The following is a 21,794-nucleotide window of genomic DNA, read 5'->3' on the forward strand; positions in this document are numbered from 1 at the left end:
CTTCAGAAGTTTTCTTCTCAACAGGTACTTCTCCAGACCCTGCTTACTGATGGCTTCTGTTTCATAGACCTCTTAAATTTGGGTGTTTTTACTGAATTCCTGGATTACAATGCCAAAATAGAAGCTGAAGTATCTTTTAATCCTTACATGGAGCAGCAACCTAGACATAGTGGAGGTCAGATAGTTGTTTTTTAGTGTGTGCTGTCCATAAGGCCTCATTTAGTGTGCAATGCAGGGGGTAGCTATAGGAGGAAGAGTGGAGAGAGGGTACAAGGGAGGATTCCAGCTGTGGAACATGACTGGATTCAGCTTTGTAGCCCCCCACTCAGCCTGTGGCCTGATGCCTTCTGAAATGCAAAAGACATGAGAGTGACTAAAGGGCTGTTTGCTAGTTCTAGTAGGAAAAAACGAGGCCATGCACCTAACGTTGTTAATTTTTTGATGCACAGTATTGCATCAATAAACTAACAACATTAGTCAGCTAGCCCCTAAACCACTTTATCATACTTTTAAATCTATGGTTAGTACATGAAAAATAAGGTTACCTGGGAGTCTGGGAAATCAGAAACAAAAGCAAGCACTTTCTCATATCAAAATTGAATTATTTTTAAAGATAAAAAATAAATTCCAAGTTGATTAATGTGGCATTGTATGTGAGAGTGTGCTTAAGTTTTCTGCAGTTGAGAAAACAGTATAAGGAGAAATGCAAAGTAGCAGAGATAAAGAAAACTATTTTACTGGTGGTGTTAGGAGATTGCATGGTTGAAGTGGAACATGCCTCCCATTCACAGGTGCTTAGAGCTGAAACCTCTTGCTCTAGACCTCGTCATAGTTACTCATTTTGAAAGGGTATTTATTTGACCAAATAAATTTGTTTCACAGCTACTCATGGGAAGACCCTTCTTTCCTATACTGCAGAAGGCAGTAAAATCAGGAAAGGCTAAGAGAGAGAGCAATGGAGAAATGTGATTGGCAAAAGAAAATAGGAGTGGGTAGAATAGAAACCCCCTATGTTTCAGTCTGTGATTTCACTGATTCAGTGTTGAAAGCCAGATGCCTTCAACATTTTTCTGGGTATCTGGTGATCAGGGTTCAGCAGTGGAAGAAAAAAATCTGTTCAGTTAAGATAGTCTTTTGCCAAGGAATTATGAAGTAAAATTTAGCCTGCTTGCAAAGGTTCCATGCTGGTGGATGTTTTAGAAAATTCTTACTTATTTTCATCCAGTACTTAGTACCAAATCCAGTCCCAATACTCATTTCCATCCATACTTTGTTTAGAAGTGTGGAATGTAGCTCAGTCCCTGAGTTTGATTAAATGTCTCAGGTTTTTTGCTAGTAGGCTTCTTGTTACGAGTTTTTATTACATTTTAATCTAATTTTTATTCTGGAATTCAGTGCATAGGTTTGTAGGGCTCCAGTTAGTACTACAGTCCCTCTAACACTGGGCAGCTGGATTTGGACTGCTGGTGCCCAAGTTATTCATACAGCTTATTTGCAGAGTCCTTTCCTCCAAAACCCTCTAAAAAAGGTCAAGGGTGTGCTGCAGGGCAGGTTACCTGCCTTTGATCAGCAGTTGCAGCCTGTGGACTTTCCCTTTTTCACCTCTATGTCAAGGTTATTAAACTCACATTTTTGGAAGGTGTGTGAGAATCTGGCTATATGGCCAAGAATTCTTATAGAGCTGTGTGAGACTGGCAGCACTCAGGTGATTTTCTTGTATTCTCATTACAAATTTGGAGGCATCCTGATAGAATTATGCAGAACACACATTAAATTGACTCAGTGATATAAACTCAATTCAGGTACTTACCATTTCTTCCCTATGACACTTCTGTCTTTGAACACAAATTCAGGCAGAAAAAAATCAGATGCTGCAAAATTGGCATGTGTGCTATGTTGGCCTCACCCATGTCACATAGCTGCATCTCTTTCTGAAAATGCTGCAGTGCATCATGAAAAATAAAAATTGCTTCCCTGGATTTTCTGCTTCCAAAATAGTTTCTCATCTTAAGCAATCATGACGGTTTTGGTCCTCTCAAAACACAATAGAATTTATTTTCGAAATAATTTTCATTAAAATTATAAATATTTTAAATTAAAAAGCAGGAATTTGACAGTATCTGTTGGTTGAGTTTCTTTAACTGAAATACCTAAGAAAACATACATGACAATCTAATCATTATCCTGACATTTTGTAAAATGCAACAATACAAACTCTTCATTCAGCTGATAAACTCTTCATTCTGTCATTCAGCTATTCCAATGATATAGAAATGTGTGAAGCAACTCAAACAGTGGTAAAAGAAAACAAGGTCTTCAACGTTATAAAAATTGAAATTCTTTTATTTATTTTTTTAAAACAGAATAATTTATAATTGAATTTTATTTTATTTTATAATTAGAAAAAAGGCACTGTTCAAATGATGTCAAGGTTGAGTACTAAAACTATTGAAACTAGTAAATGTGAAATAAAGACAACATTCTCTTCTTTTCTCACAGTGGTATTAAAAAAAGAAAAAACTGAAGCACAGCATGGAAACAGGGAGAAGTAACAGTCAAATAATAGTAAATAGAGTGGAGTAATCTTCAGGGGAAAAATGGAGGAATAAATAAACAATTGCAATATCAATTTGATTTTTTAGAAAATGTATTCACTGAGTTTCTTGAGGGAAAAATTCAGAGGGGTTGTAAGCTTTGGATTAGTGGCTTTAAATGGGACACCTGACAATCCCATTAGTGCTGAGTGCTCTAAAATGAGGGAAGACAAGAAAAGCCTGTGCTGAATACTTCATTGTATATGGGATCATTAAAAAGTAGAGAGAAAAGAAGAGTCACTGGAGGGGGAAAGAAGCCATGGGAGATGAGGTTAATTCCAATTTTTCATATTAAAATACCATTCACTAAAGTTAGAAAGAAAAGGCCTGTTGGAGCCCTGTGGTACAAAATACTCTCCAGTATGTATTTTGTAAATGTAGGTATTTAACTGGAAATTTCTTCGCTGCATGATATATGAAGATGTGCAATTACAGGTGTGCAATCAATCATTAATATTGACACCAGAGCAAAACCTTCTGAAATGCATTTTTATTTATGTATATATTGTACAAGACATCATATCCTGGATCTCATAACGGACTTGTTTTATGGCTAAAATACTATAAAATTAATTATTTTAATTTTCTGGTTATTTAAATCTTGTGGTTGAGGCCTCAATTTCTGACAGTTTCTCACTTGTGTGGTTGGCATATTTCTGTGACATGTTCCAGTCCTGGACAATATGCCATCCTAAAGCCCTTGCAGAGGCCCAACTTAAATTTTCAGTCATGGTTACTTAGGATGATTACTCAGTCAGTGAGTTCACTTCAGTCACTGGAGAAAGAGTCCATGTTCCTATCAAATACACCTGGCTTGTCTACAGTTCAACTTTCTGACAGGGGCAGGCCTTTGTGGGGTATGACTGGTGGTGCTCAATGGGTTTGATCATCATCCATGCAAACTTGCATGGGCGTTGCTTGTTGCAGTCTTTTTGCCAGTATATCATGTTCCTGCGGTTTAGATTTGCTCCAGCACAGGCGTCGTACCACCAGCCTCCCCCAGGAATGCCATTGAGTTCCAGTTTAGCACAATTCATAAAGTAATTGTCGTTGTCTCTGTCCTTGGTGGTGAACTTCTGGTTGTCATGGAGATAAGCTTCTGTGTCCAGGGTCAGCGCATCGGTGGCGTTGCCTTTGTAAAGACCGACCCGGATTCGGTATTGAGATTCTTCACCCTCAATCAGGAATGGCTCATACTGTCCCCATTTGACTTCAGCATTTAGGTTTACAAGTTTAACTCCAAGTATATATTGCACTGAGCTGCCGGTTAACTGATGCATGTATTCATTTCCTAACCAGTGGTTCTCATGAACAGAGCCAAATCCATATTTGTAGTCCTGCCAGGTCCTATCAAAGTCGACAGTACTGTTGGCTGTAATGTGCTGGATTACTGTCCAGCCACCATCCTGCATGTTACAAAAGACAACAATTGGTTCCTCTTTTGGTTGGATGATGTAAAGGCCATCTCTGGAATTTCCTTTGGAGCGCAGTAAAATCTCAAAACAATCCCTTGGATAGTCTGAGTAAAAAAAAAACACCAAAAAAAAATTAAAGTAAATTCTGTTCAAATAATAAATTTCAGAAATTGAACTCTGTCCTTTAGAGTGACTGAATGACTCCATTCTGACTGGAAGCTGACTGACTTCATTGCAGTGGATGGGCACTTACTCAGCTAAAGGGGGAAGATTTCTGGGAGGAACATGCAGGAAATATTCAGAAATTTAAAAAATTGTTTGTTAACCCTGTCATACAACTGAAGTATGATTTTGCATTTATGACAGAAATATGGTTGAAAAGCCAAAAGCTATGTACAGATCGTCCCTTTTCCATCAGTGTTCTTCCAGTTTGAGAGCCCAGCAAGTTTGCAAGTCCCTGTGCCATCTGTAGGACAATTGAGTTCAACAGCTAGACCTAGTCTTTTCCTCAATGAACAAATTAACTTCTCATGAACCAATTTATACTTCAGGCACCTCTAACAACCTTGTATTAAATTCTGAAATGTATGCCTTGTGTTCATTGATAAAAGGGAGATATTAAAGCATATTTCTTGTTCATATAAAGCTTATAAACATGAGGATTTTCTGAGAAGGAGTTCTTTTCACTCTAACTCCAGGCTAAATTTTATCATGGATTTGCAGGTTGATTACAGTTCTGTTCAGTGCTGGACACCAATATCAGGAAAATAGGTGACAGTGCTTTTCCATTTTATTGCTCATCCAGTAGACTCAGAGGGTAACAAAAATGGCATATAAATCTTGGGTTGACCCTCTCTATTGGGCTAAAATATTTGCTGGCTTTTTTAAAATGTAACATGCTTATAAGGTAACTTCTTGCTATAGTATAGTATCAAGCATCTCTGAGACTAGTGCACAATGCTTTGAATTTTACAATTGATTCTGAGGTTTCTTAAGAGCCAGACTTTAATTCATTTATATATACATTTACGTATGTATGAACTTACAGAGAGAGAATTCCTTTTGTAGAGAAGGATGGTATTCATTGTTCTGTTACTCAGAAATATGTTTATGAATTGAAATCACTCGCTTCTCCATAGAGTTGAAAGGCATGTCCTTATGTCATTAAACTGTGGAATATTTGTAATTTCTATTTAATAAAAACTTGAAAATTTTATTATCTCTGTGAGAAAAATTCAGTGAAAACTACATTTTATTGGTAGACATAGCCTACAGGACTCCAAACCTGATGCCAGGATTTTATGGGAGGATTATTTAAGAAATTTCTATGGTGATATCCATAGACCCTTGCAGTTGCCCTTCTCAGTGAACATTGTAGAACAACTTCTACAGAAAGGTTCAGGACTTTGTGGCAGGACATGTTCATATTCCAAATTATTCTTCCAGGGCTAGCTTTCATATATGTTGGTTGAAAATGTTACAGCAAAGCAATAAAGCAGAACACAGAATGCTTTCAAATCCCTTGCAGTCTTCACGAGTACCTTTTTCATTGGCGTTACCCAGTCTCTCATAGTCTCTTTGCGGGAGAAGGTGGGCATTAGCCAGGACCATTTCCTCTTTGGTGCCCAGGGACACAGTGCATTGAGAGAGCAAGAACAGCATGAATCCTGCTGAGCTCCTCAATAGCATCTTCCTTCTGAGTCAGTCCTCCTGCAGCAATACAGAACTGTAACACAGACTGGAGATGAAAATCACAATATTTATGGCTTTTAGTATGAAAGTCCTGAAGGAGAAAGGTTTTGAAATACTAAGCTTCAACACAGTAAGCCTCTGTCACAATTGGCTTCTCCCGTCTTTGAAGGAGATCTCCCATCTCATTTCCCAATGTCTCACACCCCATTTCTGACAAGTCGTTTCTCAGATGCAGAGCACTGTGCTGAGACACTTAGCGCTTAGAACATCTCTGGCCCGTCCCCTTGTGCCATGCTGGGCAATGAAACATAATGTTACTTGGAGTGTGGCAAAAAGCCATCAAGAGTAATGTAATGACAAAAGAAAAAGCACAACTCCTAGTTATCAGAGTAGAATTTTTCTTATTCCCTGAATCCAAACTGCAGTGAAATAGAGATACCAATGGTCGAAGGGACAGAAACAGTAACATTAGCTCTGCTGACTGTAACTCAAACAGTACTCAAAGATACGGCTTTCCTAGTGCTGGGAATGTTTCCATGCACTGGAGAACTCAATCTGAAGTATGCTTTTTTTGTGAATTTCTATCTACAGATTTAAATAACAGGTCACAGGTTTAAATCCGATTTAAAAAAAAAGTTCAGTAAACAAAGCAAAAGAACTTTTCTGTAGCATCTTCAAAACCCACAAGGGTTCAATATATTGAATTGAAACAGCTTTGAGTCACATTTTATCCACCTTTTGGGGTACATGTCTAGTAATCCTTCATTCAATACAGAAGAAGGCTCTTACTGGACTCAGTCCTGGGGTCCTCATTTAGGCAAATCCCAGATTCTTTGAAGGGGAGTTTCTGTCAACAACAGCTTAGACTGAATCAAGTAAACAAATGTTTTCCATACTCTCAAAGGATATATTTACTTAGACTCTAACCGAACTCTTTTAATGCTTTTTTTTTTTAAGGGCTGGGCTCCCCACAGTGGCTTTGCTGAAGGCAGAAAATAGATCTAGCAAAAAAGCTCTCCAGTCAGAGCTTATTTCCTGCCAGCGTCAGCACAGAGTCTGCAGAGGCCAGTACCCTTCTCCACAGTGGCTTATGTTGCAACAAAGCCACATTCCTTATGAATCTAATGACTTAGCAACAGATTCAGCAAACAGTTTTCCAGACTGAAAAAATATTCAGCAGATTTTTTAAAAAATGTCCAAGATAAATCATTGTAATAAAGTTCAGGTTTGAGAGTTAATTTTTCTACCTACCATACACAAAGCCAGCAAACCAGAATTTTCTATTCTACCTAAAACTATTCAGTAATAACTATGATTTACTATTGAAATATAATTTGCCATTTTATGCAAAGTTGGTCGTTTGACATTGGGATCATATTAAATTGGAAAATTACCTTCCATGAAATTTGGCACAGTGCTTCCCTTAAAGCATTTAAATTCTGCTGTACTTGTACTTTCTACTGTCATGTATCCTTTTCCTGAAAGCTTTGATTATTCTTGCTATTATGAAGTATTAAATTATAAATGACTTTAAATCAAACCCTAACCTACAAGCTTACTGATTTTCATGAAATTTGAACTTGGATCTGGAGTTATTTTTTGAACTGTTTTATTTTTCTTTTAGTATTTTTGAATGAGTCAACCTTTTTTCTTCACTTATATTTATGCATAAACATTGAAATGATTTACAGATCAATTTAATTCCAGAATAGAAATTGGTCTTAAAAATTATTAAGAAAGCCCCCAAGGAAAACAGCACTGGGCAGGCACCTTACCTCTTTCAAGTGAAGACTGGAAAAGAATACAAATGATCTCACTCTCTACAGTTGTACTTTGCCTGCTACCTAAGTCCAGGTGAATAAATCAGATCCAATGTGCTATCTCAAATGCAGCAAAACTGCATATTCCTTATTTCACACTGTGCTTAATCTGCTGGACTTTGCTCTGACATATTATACTTGCAAGTAAGTATGTATGAATTATAAAGTACAAAGTTCTTCCATCATGATTAAAATGACATAGTAATTAAATTAAATTTCTTTTATTATCAATAGTCATGGAGAACCATGAAGAAATTTTAGTTCAGTAAATTATTTATGTTGCTTAAATAGACACAGGCAGATGCTAAAATTTACTATGCCGTTTTGCATAGATGAATTAACTCGAAGCTGTACTGCTAGTCACATTTAAATTGCACGGAGACTTGACTTGATTTTTAAGTATTAGGAACAATCCAACTATAAACCGTGGTGTTACTTCATGTTTTAATGTGAATGAATCAGAAACAGTGTCTGTGAGCTCTTAAAATAGAGCAAACAAAAGCAGAACAGGCTGGTCAACAGGTTTCTATTTTAGTTTATGTGGATTAACAAGAGTTAGTTAACATTAACTTAGATCAAAACTGTCATGAATTAAATAAATTAATTGTTGCTATGTATCTGCAAGTTCTACTGTCTGCCTGCACGGCCCTTAGGTGATGTCTAATTTAGCATTTGCCCTGTGAATGATAAGACAACGCTTAAGTTTTTGAGCTCCTTGATCCACCCTGCAACCCACTTTGATCAGATTTGTCCTTGAAACAAATCACAATTAAAGTTGATTGAACATTTGAGTCCTGTGTAAGATCTACTTCAGGATTCATATAAAATCATAATTTCTGTCTTTCAATAATTCATCTTCAGCAAGGATTTTTATTTCATGCACTATTAAATCAATACCCATAGAAAATGTTTTAGGAAATATTTGCTTGTAACATTTAAAGCTCAGTGATCTTTCTCTTCCTTTTTAAGGTACAAGCCATCTATTATACTGGAGGATGTCTACAGGGAGTCAGAACAGTGTATTCTCCATTACACTGGTCAGTAGTAAAGCTACAGTGAAAATTTAAGAATACATATTCTCTGCTTTTAGCATTATGAAGCTCAGGGAATTTCTGATCTCTGTGTGTTTGACTATCTAATTTATGGCTAGTACCAAGAATTACAAGCCTTGGCTAAGACATGAAAATACTGTACGGTAGCGTATGAACTATAAAATTGCTTTGAACAGATACAGATCTTGCTGAAATAGTATGCTAAGAAAAGGTAGGGGAAGGTACCTTTCCACTCTGTCCATATAGATACACCCTGAAAAACACCATTGACTCTAGTGGTATTTATTGGTGGGCCTCTCATCACCCTGATATAAACTGGGGTGCATCTTCGGTGCCTTTGATTCCCGTATATTTCATCACCGTTTATCTCCTCTCATGTCTTTCCATTTTTCTTTACTTTCTCACTGTTTGCTTCTTTGTTGATTTCCAAACTTTCATCTGAGCTGGCAGAGCAGAAGTGAAGTGGGAAGTGTTTAATTAGAAAAGAGAAGAAAGGGCATCAGCATTCATTCACTCATGCTCAGAAAGACATCTATTTTTGTAGATGAAAACTTTGAAAATAATTAAAATCTTTACATCTCCCTCTCTGCTCTTGATCCTGAGACTAATTTTTCAGAAATTATATAATGATCTTAAGATCAGATTACTTTACATAGGTATGGTTTGGTCATATACAGATTTCAGAATAAAATGTTGCTATAATGACTTGTTGATAGTCACATTAATTGAGATACTTAGTTTCCTAACCCAATGACCACCTATTTATTCTCTGCAATATGCTGAAGTTTTAATTATCCTTCTGATTCTGCTAAGCTTTAACTGACAAGCATTCATTTGATTTTTTCCAATTCAGGCTCTCCTGTGTGGAAATACTCTTTACACATTCTTTATATCCATATGGCCCATTGATCCAGCCTGTCCAGATCCCTCTGCAGAGCCTTCCTGCCTTCCAGCAGATCAACACTCCCACCCAACTTGTTGTCTGCAAACTGACTGAGGGTGCATTTGATCTCCTTATCAAACCAAAGATGTTAAACAGGACTAGCTCCAAAACTGAGCCCTGGGGAATACCACAGGTGACCAGTCACCAACTGGGTGTAGCACCACTCACCCCCACTCTCTGGGCCAGGTATCGAGCTGCTTTCTTACCCAGTAATGAGTGCACCCATCCAAGCCATAGGAATCCAGTCTCTCCAGAAGAATGCTGTGGGAAATGACATCAAAGGCTTGACTAAGGTCTGGGTAGACAACATCCACAGCCTTTCCTTCATCCACTTGAGAGGGTCACCTTGTCATAGGAGACCCAGTTGGTCAGGCAGGACCTGCTTTTCACAAACCCATGCTGCCTGGGCCCGATCCCCTGGTTGTCCCGCATGTGCCTGTGATGGCACTCAGGATGGTCTGCTCCATGACCTTCCCCAGCACCAAGGTCAGGATGACAGGCCTGTAGTTCCCAGATCCTCCTTCCAGTCTTGTAGATGGGTGTTGCATTTGATCTTCCTGTCTGCCAGGACAGTTGATAAATGATGGAAAGTGGCTCAGTGGGCAGCTCCCACCTGGCCCCATAGACCTGAGCATGTCTACATGGTAGAGCAGGTCACTGAGCATTTCCCCTTGGATTAAGGTGACTTCATTCTGCTCCCCATTCCTGTCTTCCAGCTCACAGGGCTGAGTGGCTTGAGAACAACTGGTCTTGCTGTTAAGCACTTTAAGCTTTAAGCACCTCAGCCTTTTCCTCATCCTTTGTCACTGTTTACCCTTGCATCCAACAAAGAATGGAGATTATCCTTAGCCCTCCCTTTACTGGTAATGCGTTTACAGAAACATTTCTTATTGTCTTTTAGGGTAGTAGTTAGATTAAATTCTGGTCGTGCTTCGACCCTTCTAATTTTATCCCCCCATAAGCTCACATTGTCCTTGTAGTTCTTCCAAGTTTCCTGACCCTTCTTCCAAAGGTCATAAAATCTTCTTTCTCCCTAAGTTCCAGTCCATGGTCTCTGTTCAGCCAGGCTACTCTTCCTTGCCACCTTTTGGCACATGGAGACAGCCTGCTCTTGCATCTTTAAGATTTCCCCCTTGAAGAACGTTCAGCCTTTCTGGACTCCTTTGCACTTCAAGAGGTGGGGCAAGCTCTCTGAAAGTCCAAGGCAGTTCTGCTGGCCCCCCTCCTTACTTCTCCAAGAACTTAAAAATCCATCATTTCATGATCACTGTGCCCAAGACGCACTCTGGCATTATGGGAAAGGCTTTGACACAGGCTGGCAACTTGCATACCCAGGACCTTCGGAAGGCTTGACATGGGTGATTTAGGGATTTTTATGGTTGCCAGAAACATGCAAAATCCTGACTTAATGCAAGAAAGTTGCTCAGTATACTGAGTAACACAAGAGACAAAGTTCTAACATGACAAAACACATAAAACATATAACAAAGGGCTCACTGAGTATCTTTCCTGAAAGAAGTTTCATGGGCACACAGCACAAGTGATTGCTTTGGGAAAACAAACTAACAAACCAACAAACCTCCACCAAACAACAAAATCAGGCCATAGAAATACTTCTGCAGCTTTCAGTGATTTTGAATTGTTTTGCAGCCTTGGCTAAATGCACTTTGGTATCTTTGTATACGATCAGTAACAAAGAGAAATGTTCCTAACAGGTTTCACTTGTTCTTGAACTTATGAGCTGGCATTGGCATATGAAGTGTGTGTTTTGTCTGACATTGCAGAAACTGCTGAAACACATTGCACATAAGGCTATTTTCAATACAAATTTTAAATCTCTTTTTACACATTCAGTGTTTGTGAGATGAACCATTATTTGAGGAATGAACCAAAGTATATTTTTGACTGAATGTAAAACAGAACAAATGCTACACTCTTAGAAATATTTGACTTTTCAAATGTTCAGCAAATTTGTTGAGATTTCTTACAAAAATATTTTAAGAACTGAAGTAAATACTAAAAACATATTCTTCATATCTTCCTGCTGAACCCTAAATTCTAAGGGTGTAGAAACTTAACAGAATTAAAAAGGGTTTGCTTTCAACAAAAACACTGACCTAACTTGAAAAATACAATCAAAACCACAATCATGGAAGACACTGGAAAATAACTATTTGGTTAGCTGAGAGTTAAGACTGTTAGTAATGAAAAACTTAAGTTACTCAGGTAGCTTCAAAAAACAGTATGATATGAAACATCTGGTAATTGACTTTTTTATTCTGAAGGTGGCAGAAATTGCCAGATACAAACATTGCAGGTGAAAACTGTTGGAGAATACTTCCGTGGAATGCCAGTTAGGTGACACCTATCTTAAGAGGGTAGAATTTATGATTCTGAGGAAAAGTATATGCAGCATTGTAAGGACAATATATTTAAAAAAATAAAAGGCAGACCAATAAACTTAGGCAACCATCTTCTATCCTCTTTTGCTAAGAGTCTGAGAGAGACAGGATCTTTGAGCAGGCTGGCAGTTAATAAGAGATACTATAGTGAAGGTTAAATGACAAACTATTTCTCATGAATAAAGACAGGAACCACAGGAAGAGCTCAAAAGGTCTGGCTAAAGGGTTCTTTAAGAATTTAGAAGTCAGAATGAAGTTATGTAAGCAAGAGGTATCAAAGGACAAATCCTAAGAGTGACTATTATAGGGATAACACAATAACCGATCTTGATAAAATTAGAGGTTAAGATTAAATAGGTTACCGCTATCAAGGGACATAAAAACCCAACAAATATTCTGTAAATGGATTGGACATAAAAAGAAGTTAAACCCAAATCCCCATTATTTTACGAGGGAGAAAGGCAAATGGCACAGATTTTTTTGTTGCTCACTTCATAAACAGTGATCAGATACTTAATGAAATTAATTTTAATGAAGGAGTAGGACCAGAGGCCCGATTAAGTGAAAAATATCTCAAAAAACCTGAAGTAGTTAAGTATTTTCAAAGTAGCAAGGACAGATAAAATTCTGTATGTACCTTATGAAATAGCAAAAGTCCTCTCTGAACCATTTACAATTACCTTTTAGAAGTAATGGAGGTTCCAGAGGATTGCATTGGGCTTATCTTTAAAAAAGGGGGAAAGCTAAGTGAGATAAAGAAGAGTGAGCTACCTTTCAAAACACAGAAAATAAGAGAACTAAAAAAACCCAGGGGATGCTAAGGTGATGAAAAGTAACCAGCAAAGACTGGTCAAGAAAGAAATCAAACCAGGCTTGTTCCTCTTTGCTACATGGATCCCTCCTTTTCTGACCTTTGGGCCTTTCACTAAACATTTAATAGAAAGTTCTACAGGCTCCCTGAGCCCCATTAAAAGTATCCCATAATAACCTTTAAACAATTGCAAAGTGCCCTTTCCCCTGCATCCCATAGCAAATCCCCTGTAGGAAATACTACACTGTGCCAGGAGCTCTGGGAGTTTTTCTGTGTGTTTCACACCAGGGACAATGGTCTAATCATTTTCCTTTGATAACCTTAGGAGCAGAGAAGTTTGTGCCTTCCAGTTTTCACTGATTATGTTAACTAAAGCTCCTCTGCATGCCACTATTCACCTGAACCTCACCAGGCTTTTAGCATGATTAATCCCATAATCTAACAACAACATAGTCCAACGACCACAACCTGTGACTTGGAGATTCAAACTGGACATTTGGGAAAGCTTTCTCACCTGGAGTACTGGAGTAGGGGAAAAGGTTTCCCGGATGGGTTGTGGAACCTCCATACTTGGAAATTTTTAATACTAGCTAGACACAACATGACTGAACTGGTGTTGGTGATAATCCTGTTCAAAGTGAGGTTGACTAGAGACCACCAAAACAACCAACACTTCATCAAATGTCTGGACTTCAGAGAAAATAAACTTTAAAAGTATCTAGCATTTCCGGTCTGACCCAGATTTGGCATATTGCAAAATATGAGTCAAACTCAGAGTCATATTTTAAACACTACCTATGTAGGTATCAGTCAGCTTTCAGGATAATTTCTACTACAAAAACACATCTAGTAGAATCAGTTGAAAATCTTTTCCATCTGAACAAAAACGAATAGAAACAAATATTTTATAAATACCTGCACAAATATTTGAGTCAAGAATTTCAGGTGATTATCAGCCCAAAGATATTTAACAAGGAATGTGTTGATCTTAATTTTAAATCAATTAGCTATGTGATTTAGTTTTTAAACATTGTAGCTTAACCTTGTAATATAGGAGTCTAAAAATTATTTTCTTAACTGGGACAAGAAGCAGCTGGAAGCATTTCCATGGCAACCATCTCATTTCCAAAGAGAAATGCTGTGACTTCTGCTGCTCTTTATCAACCTCACAGCTCAGTAGCATTGCAAATAAAAACCATAAAGGGAGGGGGGCTTGGAAGGATCATGAAAAGAATGCTTCAAAACATGAGGCAGGCTTTAAGTAAACAAAGTAAATTCTCAGTCTGATGATGAGCCCAAGGAAAAGAACCAAACCAAAAAACCAAACCAAAACACATATATCCCACCACTCTAACATGGAGTCTTTGCAAATGACTGGAATCAATCTCTCCTGGAAATTACGTTTATCACAGATTTCACTGTCTCACACTAACTACGTGACTTAGTTTCTTGATCCTACTGTTTAAGGAAAATTGATAGCAACATGAATAATACACAGGGGGTGGATAGGGCGGGAGAAAAAAAAAATTCTGTCAAAACAACACATTTTACTGCCCACAGATCTCCCCAGGAGAGAGGTTGAGATCATATCATAAGAATTAGTCAGATTGCTCAATGACTACTGAAAGATTTTAAGGAACTATGGTGTTAAGAACCTATAGTTTAAGAACTTGTACAAACTAGAAAACCTGCAATACCTCTTTAACACATTGGTTCTGAAAAAAATGATAGAATTTAGAAATTAAGGAAAGTTCATGCACAGATCTCAGGGTTATGGTTTAAATTCTTATTTACCCCTGCTTCAGTCTGGTTGGCTAAATGCCCTTTCCTGGCTACTGGAGTATTGCATGGTTATGGTATACTTGGGCCACAGATGATGGTCACTCAAACAACACTGTCTGAAAGTGCTGCAGCATACAAGGCCATACACAGGCTAAAAGTACATTCCTACAGTGTAGGCTGGGAGTTTTCATCATTTATACCTGCAGTCATGCTGTCTGCGCTCCACTGCTGAGACCAATACCCCTTGCATTGGCTGGAGAAGGAACACTAAAGTTCCCTTCAAAAGGAACACTGAATGGCAGAGCAAGATCTTCAGGTGCATTCATGGATTTTTCCACAGGTATGAATGTAACCTGGCTGCACTGGTAACTTCAGTCTGTATTTTGTTCATAAAGGAGCTAACTGAAGCAAGTAAACACTGCTAAACATAGCAAACAGAGTAGAGCCCAGTTCCTGATTCAGATTTCTGTTGATAAGCCACATCACATTGTTATTGCAGAAATACCTGCTTATTCAAATTCCTAACTTGGAATGTAAAGGAATTATTAGGATGTAAAAGTATGTAAACATAAACTATATATATCAAGTATTAAAAACACATAAGGAAAAAATAGACAATAAAACACCGTAATAGAAAAACCCCCAACAAACAGTGCTTAAGTTAGAAATTTAAATCTTTTCAGATGTAACCACGTTTTGCAAAGAAGCAAATTTAGAAAGTGGAAGTTTATTTACTTTAAAAAAAAAAGCTATCAAATTTCAACAATGTTCAAGAAGATTGAAAAAGTCTAACGAGGGACTGCAAAGCTGTAAAGGACTTAACAAGCTTCAGAGGCCAAGTGTATTCTATCATATACAAAAGATGCATAAAGAGCTACAGTGTATGAAGAAGATCATGCAGAATTTTTGTAATCAACAGATTTGATTGAGAAGCAGAATTCTACAAATGTGTTTCTTTACTATGCGATACTAATGAAGGGGGTTGAAAGCAGGAGGTGACTTTTGGTGTTAGTTACTGGGATTTAAGATGACTTTTTTCACGAAGAGCTATCCAGACTCTTTGGACATTTTGTTCAATTCTATTTTTTCCCAATGAAAAAACTGTAAACAGTGCATTACATTAAACTCTTGTATTTGCAGTGAACTGTGTCTGATTCTACAAAATCCTTCTAATATTCTCCTCAGTGTACACTTAAACTTTTTTGAAAAAAACCCCAAAACCCTGACAATAAAATAAGTCTTAAACATATTACAAAGAAAGCACAGCAGTTTGATCAGATCTTTCCAGGACAAATGACCTCTCCACCATTAGTCAGCTACCTGGTGATAGAAATAATTGGTTGCTACTAGAGAAGCACTTGAAAGAACAAGTGATGTATACAATTATTTCTGCCAGCACCAGTTCAATAGAGCTTGTGACTGCAATTTCAACAAGACTCTTGTAGTCTTCATAAAAATGAAGGACAAATAGAAGTGAAAAAATTCTGTGCAAATACCATGCGAATAGAAGTAGTAAAGAACAAACCAAAAGAAAAGAGGGATTATCAACACTACAATTGAAAACCAAAAATGGGAGGATTTGTCTACTCGTTGTCTGTAGATGCTCATGTCTAATGTGGGGGGACCCTTACAAAGCTATGCATAGAGGTATTATTTTTATGAAACAAGCATTGGATCCTTTAATCACAAACCTGTTAATAACACCATAGTTCAATTCTGATCACTTTTGGTAAATATGATGATAGATGCTGTACTTATTCCAGTATAAGCCTGTCTTTCAGTAACTTTTAGTAACTGCTCTACCTCTCATCTGAGCTCCTCCTCTTTCTGAGAGAGAATGTTTAGCACGGCAAAAATGCAAGCTCATTAGGAAGTTTGACCTCCAATTTCTTTGGATACTCTTTACTAACACAGCTTATGCATTTCTCACCTGCCAAACTGAAGCATTCTGAACCACATTTGAGAACACAACTGATAAGAAAAGAAACACTCCTCCCTACTGCCAGAAATTTGTTTCAAGTCTTATTCTGTTCTGATCCCAGGAATGGAAAGTATTACTCCCAAATATTTAACTGGATTCTCCATGCATCTGCATGGTAAATAGCAGTCCTGTGCCCTGCACACCAGACTATGAGCTGGGGTGTCCTAGTCTCCATTCTGAAACACAATGAAAAACTCCTGCCTGTGTGTACCCGACAGCAGGAAGACCCTTAAAGAATCCAGAGAGCTTCTGAGGAGACCGTTCTAATATTTCATACACAAAAAATGCTTCTTTAAAAAACCTTCTTCCTTTTTTACTTGCTCTGTTTGCAAATGAGTTTCACCACCTGTTTATTGTATATTTACCTATATTAATTTTTTATGTTTGTATTCAAATTTAAAGAATCAGTCAAAAATTCAGTTTTGTTTGAAAAATGTCACAAAAGGTTTTCTTTCTGTTGCTTATTCTCTACCATTTGCTCTTGACTGAATGAGTGTCTTTAATTTTTATTCCTACCAGCCATGCAGAACCAAAAACATAATACAAATGTTCCTAACTGTGATGTTTTGTGCATCATCAATAAATAAGCTAACTAGCTAAACTTCCACTTGTTTTTCCACAGAAAATTATTCTGTCATAAAATCTTTATAGCCTTGTTAGAAACAAGGTATTACATAAAGGTTACTGACAGCATAATTGAAGGAATAACCTTGTAATTTCAAAAGTGATACCATTTTCCTGAAAAATCAATATTTATTATGAAGGACAACGAATAATCCTTTATGGCTTTTGAAACATAGAAATAAAATAAATTAAGGTGCCTCTGCCTATTTATGACCTCAAGAAGCTTTCACTAGCTCAATCTGAAAATAGACTAAAACTCAATACTATTCCTACAGAATAATAGAATACAATTTCCTGACTATAAGCTCCCTGAATGTTGTACTAATGCATGGCTTGAATCACCTGATTATACACAGAGTATAATGTTCAAAATAGTCATTAAGATCTAAGGTCCTGTCTTTAAAGCCAGTGAAATGATGAAAGAAGTAAGGTTCTTTTTAATTCTATTTTTTTTTTCCACTATTGATACTGATTGCTTTTTGGAACTGAAAGTGTAATAATGTATTTATTAGAAGACTATTAGACAGAATGAACCCTGCACTGAGTGGGGCAAAACTGGCTAGATTGTACCATTTAGGGAAGAGACTTAAAGGGGTGCCCAGTTTATATGTAGTGACGGAGGGAAAGACTGATGAACTTGATCTCTTGAATGGTATAGCAATCTTTCCTAGATGGAAAGAAACATGGGATAACTGCTTTTTCTTCACTTGCATGGGTAATGGGCAAATATCATTTGGCAAATACCAAATAGGCAAAGAAGTCGGTGCTCTCCGAAAGGCTGGGACTACAGCTCATTTGCTCACTTGTCTACCGCCAACACTATATTCACCAAAGTGTGTGGAAACATCTTCCAGCTACAGTTTTTTGCAAACCTTAATATTTGAGTTAAATACACCATGACAGCAATACTTAAATTTTTTTCTACCTTTGGGGGCTTTCTCCAAATTTTTCTCCTCACAATTAATTATAGCTTCAAGTATCTTACGAAATGAAACACTGCCAGAGAACTTCCCTGGATATGGGAATCGGCTTATTCACAGTATTAAGCTTGTGCAATAGCTATCTATACATTTTTGAAATATGCCTAATAACAACACTATCTTCCCCCTCCCAGTAATTCCTGGATATGGTAGCAAAGCTAGCACAGGCAATAAACAACTCCTGAGCCGCAGTGTCTCTGCTCTGTTTTGGAGAGCACAGCACGCACAGGGGCTGTTCCTGCCAAGCTGGCCTCTGTGCCAGCTCCTGGTTGGGAAACAAGCCTTTGGAGATATAGACCATGGTTAAGCCTACTAAGTGGGACCTTCCCAGTGCCCTGCACACCACAGGCGCATCTTGTGCTTTTCATGCCTAAGAATGTGCAAAATGTGCATATATAATATTTTTAACTTTTTAACATTGTTCAGTAAATCTGCTTTTCCACTGATTTGAAGTTTAACATATTAAGCTCTTTCTGTATTCCTTAGCCCATCAACAGTACATGTAAACATTTCCATTTTCCTTCAGTTTGTTAAATTAGCATAATATATAGCCACACATATCCAAATTTTATTCTGACACAGAATGAAAATCACAAAGGGTTTGTGATTATTTATTTTAAATTGGTTATCTTCCTAAAAGAAATAAGTCTCAAATGAAACACAAAATTGTAGGAACACAAATTCACTATCTACTAACTACCACTAGCAGCAGAATTAAGGTCAGACATGCTTAAACATTCAAATTAAACATGCAAATTAATCCTTTTAGTACTTTAAGGTACTGCTGTCACTGTTAGCCTGTAAAGATAGGGTCCTTTTAACAAACTGTAAAAGAAACTTTGCCCTCTTAGAGCTACTGATCACACATGACCTTTATGCAATTAAGGGTACATTAACACCCAAGTGGAGATGTTTAAATGGTTCTTAGTGATTTAATACACTTTTCACTAAGTTGGAAAATAATATGTACTTAAATTGCCTAAATTGTTTTGGAAATCTTAACATGCAGTTACTTAAATAGGTTGCTTTAACAGATACATATAATGACCTACATAATAATGCTTAACAAAGGTGCTCTTTAAGATGATTACATACTGGATTTTCTTCAGTAAGCTCATAGCCATACTATCTGAGTACCCAATATTCACTAATAAATTTATCTTCACAATTACTTTTATGAGACAAGCTTCTCATAACTCATAAACAAGAAATTGAAACAGAAATAATAGATGTTTTGTTCAGTCTGACAGTTGCATCAGAACCCAAAGCACTTGATCCTAATGTCCTCTTCACAAATACAAGTCTTAATCACAAGCCAGCCTGTCTCTCTGAAGCAATACGAACCCTATTTACAGGGCCATTATCATCCCCACTGCATCAAAAAGATAAAGAGCACCAAGTATTTTTTCATTTAAAACAGTGAGGGGAGGTAGCTGACATTACATTTCTTCCTTGCATGTGAAGAATGTGAGCATCTTTAATGATGCAATTGATAAAATTGTTTCAAACTGTTCTAAACACCTTCCAGACCATCTTAAATGACTAATAGCTAAAACAGGATTCAGCAAGGTATGTCTCCTCTCCCTTCTACATGGTCTTGTCATAAACTCAGTTGCCCACTCATTCAGAACGTGGCTAAATGAGCTCTTCAGCGACAAACCCTCAAGATGCAGTGAACTTACTGTATTACTCACTCTCACTGCCAGAAACAGAGAATTCCTGCCTCTTGACTGAACATTTCTGGTGCTTATGTTCTGCTGGCTCTGGGATTTCTTTGATCCTTCTGTGAGCTGATTTAACTTTCTAAAACATAAGAGAATTCCAGCAGACTGATGAACCAATTTCTCTTGTTAAATCGATGCATGACAAAGGCCGAGAAGTACCAGAACTTGTAATTAGAAGGCAGCAGGGTTACCCAGTCCAAGCTGAGGGAGCGTCTCTTCCTCCTTTTGGCAATAAGGAAATCAGCTTGTCTGTAGTCCAGGTAGATTCTGTAAATCTTTAATTTCCATTTAAGTTGCTTCCATTTACAGTCTGCCTTATGTTATCTCAAGAAGTCTCACTAAAAGGCAGCTATAGTTTTTTTTTGAAAATAGAGATGTCAGACCTAACACAGAAGACTGACTCCTAAAAATCTGTAAGAAAATAAAACTGAACAGCAAATACTATTTTCTGCAGAAAGTCAACCTTGTATTATAATAGTAAGTGCTACAGGATCAACTAAGTTTTGCCTAGTGGCATTTTGATAGCCCAAGGCCACATTACAACTTTAACTGACAGTGCTGGTTTTAACTCTGGTAGAGTTATAACCTTCACAGTAGCTGGCATGGGGCCATGTTTAGGACTTTTCCTGGAAACAGAGTTGATAACCAGAGACCTTTTCATTACTGCTGCACAGTGCTCCCACAGAGCAAGGTGTTTCTGCTCCTCACTCACCCCACCACCAAGGGGCCTGGGGGTGCACAAGGAGTTGGGAGATGACACAGCCAGGACAGCTGACCCCAACTGACCAAAGGGTATTCCAGACCATATGGCATCATGCTCTGCATACAGAGTGGGGGGAAGAAGAGTGGGACGTTTGGAGGGATGACTTTGTCTTCCCAAGTATGCACTGCTGGAGCCCTGTTGTCCTGGGGATGACTGAACACCTGCTTGCCCATGGGAAGTTGTGAATTCCTTGTTTTGCTTTGTTTGTGTGTGCAGATTTTGCTTTCCCTATTAAACTCTCTTTATCTCAACCCACAAGCATTCTTTGACCTTCTGAGTCTCCTCCCCATCCCACCAGGTAGAAGTGAGTGAGCAGCTGCGTGGGGTTGGGCTATCAGCTGAGGTTAAACTACAACAATGACCAACTGACCATAAGTGACCAACACACTCTGGCTAGAACCTCTTTGCTCACTTGACACACAGATTCCAGCTCTAAAATTTAAAAAAAAATGTAACTTGCAGTAGTTCAGCAGTAGACAAACACTTCTACAAATCACTTTATCACAAAGGTGTCTGAAAAGGAGGTGAATAATGTACAAGATTTTTGGGTTTGGATTTTTCTGGTAACAGGTTTCTGAGAGAGGGACACTGCATCTGATCCTGATGCACAAAGAAACTGCCTCAACCTTCATATACAAAGTCCTAAGAAAAAGAAAAGTGTTGAATATTCCATATGCTCCTTCCAAAGTTTTACTAGGATCCTCACAATTCCTGTGAACTTTTTCACTCTGAACTCTTAACAAAGATTTTCATCTTTTCATGGCCTGAATTCTCCGTTCCCCCTTGAAGACAAATCAAGAACATGAACAGACACCATGAAAGAAGGCAGTTCTTACCTTTGTAACATGGAAAAATGCAAGAGTATGATTAAATACAATCTAATGCAATCCAGTTGTTATTTCAATTACTGTTAAACAAAAGTAACTCATGGCTTGTACTTTCCAGGACAGCACAGTAACAATGCTAATTGCTCCATCTTCAAAGAACTGCTTCCTGTTTCTCATCTAAATTTTTCAGTAAGATACTGCTGAAAGAGGAGTAGGTTTTTTTGGGGGTTTTTTTTATGATTTGGTTTTTTTTCTTCACCAGTGCAACTTGACACTTATTTCAGTAGATCCTTCCAGCAAGTATATCCAAATGTCCTCTTGTCCCCACTAAAAATACTTTACTTAATATGTGAAGCAAAAAGACCATTCAAGCAAAACAAAAAG

The 21,794-nt window shown here is 37.7% G+C and overlaps 1 protein-coding gene across 1 annotated transcript; it reads right to left on the reverse strand.

The window, feature by feature from the left end:
* Window positions 1-2,727: 2,727 nt before the first annotated feature.
* Window positions 2,728-21,296, reverse strand: LOC120410009 (fibrinogen-like protein 1-like protein). Its single transcript, XM_039551886.1, has 3 exons — window positions 9,723-21,296; window positions 5,551-5,735; window positions 2,728-4,113 (listed from the first exon to the last, which is right to left on the reverse strand). The coding sequence occupies exons 2-3, from the start codon at window positions 5,696-5,698 to the stop codon at window positions 3,413-3,415; spliced, it is 849 nt and encodes a 282-aa protein (XP_039407820.1). The 5' UTR covers window positions 5,699-5,735; window positions 9,723-21,296; the 3' UTR covers window positions 2,728-3,412.
* Between the last annotated feature and the right edge of the window lie 498 nt (window positions 21,297-21,794).

The sequence above is a fragment of the Corvus cornix genome, chromosome 5 (assembly GCF_000738735.6).
Source record: "Corvus cornix cornix isolate S_Up_H32 chromosome 5, ASM73873v5, whole genome shotgun sequence".
In the NCBI taxonomy this organism is placed as follows: Eukaryota; Metazoa; Chordata; class Aves; order Passeriformes; family Corvidae; genus Corvus; species Corvus cornix.